Below are 9,214 nucleotides of genomic sequence, written 5' to 3'. Positions count from 1 at the left end.
CTGTCGTAAGAGGCGACTATAAGGGCCCCAAGGGCTCTGAACTTTGGAGCGTGGGTTGGCGACCACAGGGTCCTCAGCTGAGTCCTGGCATTGCTTCCACTTACTTGTGCCAGGCTCCTCACTTTCATCTATCCTGTCTTAACTCTCTTGGTAAACTCTTGTTCTTTTCCTACCCCGACGCTATTAGGTTTGCGAGGGCTAGGGAGTCTTTCATTTTCACGCCCTTCGTGGCCCTTGTCTTTCTTTGACCGATATCTTCATTTTTCGAAGTGTCGGATCCCTTCCATTTTCCCCTCTGATTAGTGTTATATAGAGGATAGTTGCATAGTCGTACTTCCTCTTAAAACAATAATCACCACCACCACTGAACATACATACACATACATTATTATTATTATTATTATTGAATATAATACATAATAATAATAATAATAATAATAATAATAATAATAATAATAATAATAATAATAATAATAATAATAATAATAATCGTATGGCCTCAGCTACCGTGTGCAGACATTTCAATTTGACACCATCTGGCTGTCTGCTCGTCAATTTCAACGTTCCGTTTTACTCTAGGCCCCCACTAGATGGCAGACCGAGTAAACCGAAACTCTCTTGGGCGTCTATGGCTGAGATTTAATGAATTTTGTCGGGTAAACACCAAATGTGTCACCAGAGATCTTTTACATGCCGACATTGTACGACTTTTTTCCGCCCTTCAAAAACCCGAACCCGCTATCTTGGGATCCGGAGGCCGACACTCTACCATTGATAATAATAATAATAATAATAATAATAATAATAATAATAATAATAATAATAATAATAATATTTGCCTGTTCTTGTCCACGATCGAGTTATGTTTACGAATTAGTTTCACTTTAGTGATCACTTAAACAAGACACGACATTGACTTCACCAAGCATTTCAAAGTCCATGGTACTATTGATACCACCCCTGTGGTGACCCATTTATCTCCTTTCCTAGAACGGAAGAATAGCAGGCAAGGAAAGCAGTAAAAGGTTTCTGAGATATCACTTCCACATATCAGCGAGTTCTTATTATATACGTCAGGAGAATTAATTTGTCTTTGGAAAGCCCTATTTTCATTTTTCTTGGTCTCCGGTTTTTTCAACAAGAAGTCTGGTGTCGGCCTAAAACACTCCTTCAGTTCGACTTTCTTATCGATAGAAAGAGAAGGAAACGTTAGTACTTTAATATGTTCGACGGTAATCATACCGTACGAAGTGCAAACATAACACTACGCCTACATATAAATCACAACCTTTCTCCTAATTTCACCTTGTCATAGTCACCTCACGAGATCATTCATCAACACGAAGTTAAACATCGCGCTCTCCAAGTGAGTATGGCCAACATGAGTCAAGTGCGAGTAGAGAGTAGTTACAGTCGTTACTCGTTTCGTTAGTTAATAATCCTAAAAATTACAAGACTATTTTAAATATATACCGGCACATTTAACTCAGGTAAGAGCCTCAGTAAAATAGTCCCTAGTTTTAGGAGAGAAATGGCATAAACTGACCACTATTAAATAGAAATCAGATCACCAGTGTTTCGGGTAGGTTGGCTGCAACAATTGGCCGCGGCAGAAACGCGCCGGAATCTCCGTAGAACAGCTCATCTCTACTGCACCTCTGATTGGCTCCCTCAAGGCCAGTCAAGCGAGACTCGGAGTATTTGGTCCGCTATGAGAGAGCGCCCTCCTGCGCGGGGCCAGCAGCGCATCGTGCCGCAGTACAGTACCACTCGTGCCCTTGATAATAATCTTATAGTACGTAAAATATTTTCCTTGTTAACATTTAAGATTAAAATTCCCGAATTTAATGGAACCCCGTGGGGGGCGCGCGCCTTAGCGCCTCCCAAACGAGCCGCCACTGCCACCAAGTACAGATTAGTCATATATTCCCACTGTTCATGTATGGATGTGAGAGCTGGACGCTGAAACAGGCAGACAAAAGGAAGTTTAACGCTTTTGAGCTCTGGTGTTGGCAAAGAATCTTACAAATACCATGGACTGCAAAAATCACCAATAAGGCAGTTTTAGAGCGTGTCAAGCCCCTTATGTCATTGGTTGGTAAGATTATGAAGCTGAGACTAGCTTACTTTGGCCACGTTATGCGATCAGATGCATTGGAAAAAGCAATCATGCCAGGAATGATCAGTGGTACAAGAAGGCAAGATCGCCAGAGGACTCGTTGGTTAGACACCATTAAAACAGACACACCCCTCACCCTGGAACAACTAAAGGAGGCAGTATGGAACAGGACAATTTGGAGAGTGCTAATTCAAAGAATCGCCGATTGTCGGATTCGACTGAACGGATGACATCATCATCATCATGCCATTTTTAAGACATGCATTTGGCAGTAAAGTCCATAAAACAGTATCAACACCATCACCATATGCCTGGTGGCCATGATTGTCCAGGCACCAAGTCTAGGGTTTGACACTGTAATTGAAATTTTTACCATCAGAATATTGGCCGGCAGGGTAGGAGAGATGATATACAATTTCTAATCACTAGATTACGTGCCAAAAGTCAGGATTCAATTCCAAAGCCCCCTGCAGTGTTTGTATGGTTTGATGACATATGGTGCTGTTGATGGTGATTTGTTTGTCGGATGGTGACATTAAAGCCTTTGGTGCTATTCGACAGGAGTAGGCTATGTGCAATGTACAATTCCTATGTATGAGCCTGCAGGCTCGTTGGAATTAATTGAAATAAATGAATGAATGAATGAATGAATGCTGGGTTTCACCCTCTATAACATCCCACATTCAGATGTGTAGCTCACCCGTGGGCATCAAATAGAAAGCTTTGCGACAGATGAGCCAAACATCCTCGTATATACTAAATAATAAATCATCACCATCACCATTGTCACTTTCTGTGCTCAAAACTGAATATAACCTGACAACACAGCTATGAGTAGGGCCTGCATCGTTTCTTGCTAGTACAATGACAGATTAAGACCATACCTGACCAACAGTAACCATTTTTAAAATATTACTACTGTTATAAAGCAGGAGCATGACTCTCCTATATTAACTTACATAATGTAGCTGAACTCCTGTATAATATTGCAATTTGGAGCTCATAATTCCATTGTTTCACATCTTGAAATAATAATCAATACCACTACCGCACTGGTGTTATGTTGTACAGGTTAACTTATCTGTAAGGAACTAAAATAATGAACACTCTATACTGAAACACTCTGAAGTCAGGTTTTCAACAGCGATGACAGAGAGAAATTCAGCTGATGATATAGGCCTACCAGTACTGTGCAAGATTCAGTCACACAACAATATAAAGATAAATGTACTGGTACACAAAATAATGGTGGTGTGTGGCCGCTGGAGTAGTCTGGTGCAGGCCTTAACTGTTATGAAAATATGTATATTTTTGAGTTAGATGGAATATATTGCACAGCAGTTCGAGTTATGCCATTTTTTTACAGTATCTGATTAATGACCTAAGGAAAGATTTATTTTATAAAAAGAAAAGGCTGAACATTGAAGGTGAAAATAGAAGGTCCTCACAGAAGATTTTGGAAGCCAGACTAATATTAATCCTTTGGTTGTCGTCACCCATGTCTTGCCAGTTAAAGGCCTTAAGGATGGTGGTTGAGGATTCATTTCAATTCTTATGACACATAGTTTGGTTATATGGATTGAATTCTGAATAGGTAAATATATATATATATAAATTCCATAACTGATAAAAGATATAGATATGAGTGGAATTTATATTAATTATAAGAACGATCAAACAGCTCAGATCAAAATAAAAATGATGGTGGAACTCAGTATGGAAATGATAGTGCAATAAGAAACTTAGATGAATAACTTGGTATAAGGGAGTAGCATATCACTGAACATTTTGAACGGTATCAACATTTCTCTGGCATAAGTTAAAAATTAAAAAGTAATTTCCTACAGCATTATAACAGCCCTATATAGCCTACCATAGATGTTATTATAACTGTGATTTTAGTTCTGATTAACACTGAGCATAACTGCTGTGATATATTTTGTCAATCTTGAGATGTTGTGAGGCACGGTATTATTATTCTTTTTTTTTTTGCTAGTTGCTTTACGTCGCACCGACACAGATAAGTCTTATGGCGACGATGGGACAGGGAAGGGCTACGAGGGGAAGGAAGCGGCCGTGGCCTTAATTAAGGTACAGCCCCAGCATTTGCCTGGTGTGAAAATGGGAAACCACGGAAAACCATTTTCAGGGCTACCAACAGTGGGGTTCGAACCTACTATCTCCCGAATACTGGACACTGGCTACACTTAAGCGACTGCAGCTATCGAGCTCGCTCATGGTATTATTAACAGGCCAATAAAATTAAAACTATGGAATGTTTAAAAACATGTCGACCCCTTGTAGATGGATGATACTAAGGTGAACATTGTTATGGGATAGAAAAGATAAATATGAAGCTGGATTTCTAGTACAGATATGAATACCTTCTGATGTTCAAATTATACAACCAAATAATTTCCATTCCTGAATGCTACATTCGTTTCTCAAACTTTAATTTTTAAAGACTGAGTAGAACCCTGAAAACAACTTTAAAATCTTCAATGTCTTTGGTATACTTGCCCTGAGATTGATATTTTATCCTTCCTACCAACACTCATTTTCTCAATTGATGGAAAAAAAAAAAAAAAAAAAAAAAAAAAAAAAATATTCAACATTATAAACATATACACCATTTTACTGGAAGTAGCCTACATCACTAATCATTACATGGCCTTGCTGTTCCTTAACTTTTAAACTGTAGTGTCATTGAATTGTCTTGATTGTCACTTCACTTAATCCACCATGCTGCGAATATGATCCAATGGTGATAGTTCTACCAATGATCTGTTGCACGAACAAATGTATAGCCTAAAATATTAGTCAATGTTTCAACTTACATAGGCCTATGCATTTATCAAAATCAGCGCCATGCCTTGCCGTGTACTTGCAGCTGCTTGAAATTATTTAAGAAGGTAATCTCTTCGTTGTTGCTCTAAGAGTTCCTCCAAGTGGGTGCATCGCTGTAATGAAGATTCATGCTGTATTTTCAATTGATGGATAGTCTTGTCTTTGTTAGCAATAGTTAACTTCACCCTATTGTACACTTCAGCCAGTTCCTTTTCTTTTTCACTTTTTATTTTAAGGATTCCTTCTTCTATCTTTACAAGCTCCATCTCTTGTTTGGCCTTTGCTTCTGCCATCCTTTCATGCAATCTTATGTTCTCTTGTTCCATAAGCAATATTTTATCAGTAAATTCTTGTCTGACTATATCCTTCACTCTATTTCGTTCTGCTGAAAGACGATCTGCAATCTTCTTGCACTCTTGAAGTTCTTTCTCAGTCTGTCTGAGATTTGTCTTCAAATTGATGATTTCATCTTCCTTTTCCATTAGAATAAGTTTGGCTTTTTCATACTTGTTCTTTAATGCTTCCTCTGATGTCATCAGATCTTTGACTTCAGCATCATATTTTTCTTTTAATCTCTTCAGTCTGTTTTCAGCCATTTGCTCTTGCTCCTTTCTTGCCTGCATTGCATCATTTTCTAATCTCTCTATTACTAGCTCAATTTCTCTATCCCGTTCCCTTTTATATTGTTCTCTGATTTCACTTTCTCTTTCTGACAAAAGAGCTGCCTGTTGCTGTTTATAATTATGTATCCATGTTTCCTTCTCAATTTCTAAAGTTTCTTTAATGGCCTTAAGTTCATTCTGATGTCTCCTTTTTATGCCTTCTATTGAATCTTCATACTCCATCTTTACTTGCTGTAGATCCTTGCTGTATTGTCTAGTTAGATTTTTCTTAGCCTCTTCGAGTTCATTTCTCATTCTTTTTTCTTCATCTGCCAGACGTTCTCTATCTTGTTGAATCTCAGCCAAAAGTTTCTGCTGTTGTTTCTGGTAAGCTGCTTCCTCTTGTTCAATCTGTTTTTCTAGTTTTTGTCTTATTAATTCTTTCTCTCTTGTTATTGCATCTTCCTTTTCTTTAATCAATTGCTCTCGCAGTTGATCCATTTGTTGAGTTGAGCGTCTAGTAGCACGTAATTCTATTTCTTCTAATTCTTGCTTGTGAAGTAAACGAAGGTCTGATAATTCTTGTTGATGTCTGGTGTTCATCCTTTGTAGTTCAGGTTCAAGTCCTTTTACAGTCATTTCTTTGATTTTTTTAGTCTTGCTGTCTATCCAGCGCTCTCTGCGAAGTTTTTCTGCAGCTGCAAATGTTTCCTTTGCTCTCTGAAGTTCTATTTTATGTCGTTCTTCAGAAGCTTTTAGATTAAAAGCATGGCGCTCTTCATTACCTTTCAGTTCCCTAATGACAGCTTCACATTTTTCACTCAGGTTCTTTTTATCTGCAATTAACTGATCGATAAACTTCTGATGACGGCTAATAGTAGCTTCATACTCTTCCTTCTGTTGCTTGAGACGATTCTTCATTTCACGATCTGCTTGACGAGAATTTTTAGCAGACAACTCTCGCTGCTGATTTAATGTATCTTGAAGAAGAGTTAAAGCATTGCTTTTCTCTTCCAGTTGGAGTTTTAGAGTGAAAACTTCATGAGCCAAATCTACAGAGCTCATAATCAATAAATCTTCAAAATTAACTATATGTGTACTATTTTCCTTACGACTGTTTACTGCTTGTAAAAGTACCTTGGATTCTTTTAAAGCATTTTCAGAAGATTTGTTTACTTCATCAAGGTAATTGTGAAGATCTTGCAGTTTAATACTAGATTTTTCATCCAGTACTAATTTATCTTCACAGCCATTCAAATCAGTTTTCTGATCATCTGATAAATGTGAAGAAAGCATGTGATCTTCCTCTAATAGCTGCAAAACATTCAAAATATCAGTGTATGTTGAAACAGTCTTTACCTTCATTTCTGGTGCATCCAAAGTAGATAGTTCTGATTTGACAGAAAATGAATTTTCACTCTTGTTCTCTGAGTCAGTCTTGCATTTAGAAGGTGGGTGTTCTGTTATGGGTTCCTCATCATGGGTTACATCTTCAAGACTGAAGGAAGATGTTATTTCCCTTGAAACATTTTTATGGAGCTTATCAGTTTCTTCACTAGCTTTAGAGACAATACTATGATTAGAATTACTCTGAATGTCACTCTCTTTTTCACTTTCAGTAAAACCTTGATCTTCTGTTAAGCATTCTTCAGAAACATAAGCACTATCTTCACTTCTTTCATTCTTCAAATCATTAGAGTTACAACTACTGAAAGATCCCAGTGTACTAAAGTCTCTTCCATTTCCACTATCATACTCTTGAGCTACAGGCCTAATGCCTACCTCCTTTTTTGTCATAGTTTCACACCCATCCTTCAAATGTAAGTTTGGGATAAGAGAACTACTTATGAATTGTTCTTCTACAGTGGATATCACCATCATTGGTTCAGGTTTCTTCAACATTTTAAAGTCTGTGTTTTTAGGAGGTGCAAACACATCATTTTCATTATATGTCTCTGATAATTCTTCATGAAGGACACGACTATATGCATTTATTGTAGAAAAGTCATTAAAAACTTCATATTCACTGTCAAACCTATAACTGTGAACACACTCTGATGACAGAAATCTTTCCTCGGCATGTGGCGATTCTTCCAAATGATTATCAAGCATATCTGACTGACTTAATAAAATTCTGGTTCCTCTGTCATCAAAAGTTGTTTTTAAGTCCATGACAGTTTGAGTCTCATCATCTAGAGAGGAATGTAATCTTGGACTCTTATTGTAATACCTGTGCTGAATCATTTGATATGGTTGTGGATTATGCATTGGTGCCTTCGTATGTGGCAACGGAGGTTTTGATGTTAATCCCGGTTGTAACGATTGAGAATTATTAGCCATTTTATTACAATTTGGAGCTGTAAAATTTGACTTTCCATCATCAAAAATTTTCTAGTTCGAACACGTCATTATACAATTATATTATACATCAGTATCGCGAAATACTGACTCATTTGACATGTTTCTTACATCTTCAGAAATCCTTGTTTGAGGTTACAAATAGGTCTTTATTCAAGAAAGTTTAGGCCTACCCTATAGCGTAATTGAAACTAACATTACGCCGAAATTTACGCCAGTTCATTTCAAGCAACTCCATGAAAGCAAACTAAATATTACACATAAACTGGCGAACCACTTATCAACACTAATTATTACTCGTTTGGAGACTGTCACTTGAGAACACACACTTCACACCGAAATAATACGGTAATTAAATTGCACTGATCACTTGCACTTGTAAAGATAATGCTGTATGTCGATATTGATGTAACATACATCAAATCCTTGAACAATAATTCAAATGAATCTGCAATCCAACTATCGTTGAAGATTTTGACAGCACCGGTGTTTAATACACTTCACTTGGTTGTCAACAGCACGTGTAAACAGTTTACGAAACACGAACTATTGCAAACTTCACATTTGAAGTACTATAATGTGCGTTGAATTACTCCTGAAGGAGAATATAAAAAAAAATTAAAGAACGGTGAGATGAATTAAAATAAGATAAATATAGGCATGGTAGTGATAGTGAAAACAAGGAACATTTTATTTTCATTTCACGATCCCCATAGACTAGTAAAGCTTCATTTAAATTACGTTGGTATCCATGCAGTATTGATCGTGGACCGAATTTCTGTCAGTTCCTAGTGAACCTAACAGATGGCGCAAGCTGTATATTCAGAATACTCAGCTCTACCTACAACCACTTCCAAGAAACTTTTTGAGTTATGCCGGAGAAGGTGGTGATGGTAATTATTGTTGAAGAGGAAGTACAACTAGGCAAACATACTCTCTTCACAGTAATCAGAAGGAAAAAAGGAAAAGGTCCGACACTTCGAAGAATGGAAGTTCCAAGTTGAGAGTCCCTGGCCCCCCTTTAAGTCGCCTCTTACGACAGGTAGAAGATCGGTAGATGCAGAGTGGGTTGTTGTCCCATAAGCTCTGTACTCTGACCGGCCAACCGAGCGGAGGAGAGGTGGTCACGGCTCTATCCAAGGCCGCACTAGATAGACAGGCCACAAGGCTCGGACCGTGACGTCACGCCAGTGGCTGGCGTTCAGCATGGTGGTATACGGCCCGCTCTCACTGTTTCCATGATATTATTAATTTATTGAACCTTAACGATATAACTGAACACGCCTTT

General features: G+C 37.8%; 1 protein-coding gene across 1 annotated transcript; it reads right to left on the bottom strand.

Moving 5' to 3' along the window:
- Positions 1-4,744: 4,744 nt before the first annotated feature.
- On the bottom strand, positions 4,745-8,337 carry LOC136876939 (centrosomal protein of 131 kDa). Its single transcript, XM_067150704.2, has one exon. The coding sequence runs from the start codon at positions 7,906-7,908 to the stop codon at positions 5,020-5,022; it is 2,889 nt and encodes a 962-aa protein (XP_067006805.2). The 5' UTR covers positions 7,909-8,337; the 3' UTR covers positions 4,745-5,019.
- Between the last annotated feature and the right edge of the window lie 877 nt (positions 8,338-9,214).

This window comes from Anabrus simplex, chromosome 7, assembly GCF_040414725.1.
Source record: "Anabrus simplex isolate iqAnaSimp1 chromosome 7, ASM4041472v1, whole genome shotgun sequence".
NCBI lineage: Eukaryota > Metazoa > Arthropoda > Insecta > Orthoptera > Tettigoniidae > Anabrus > Anabrus simplex.
Note: the sequence above shows the minus strand (reverse complement) of the source record. Positions and strands in the feature narration are given on the sequence as shown.

Excerpts from the sequence above, each read along its gene's own strand:
- LOC136876939 (XM_067150704.2), bottom strand. The coding sequence starts at position 7,908 with ATGGCTAATAATTCTCAATCGTTACAACCGGGATTAACATCAAAACCT.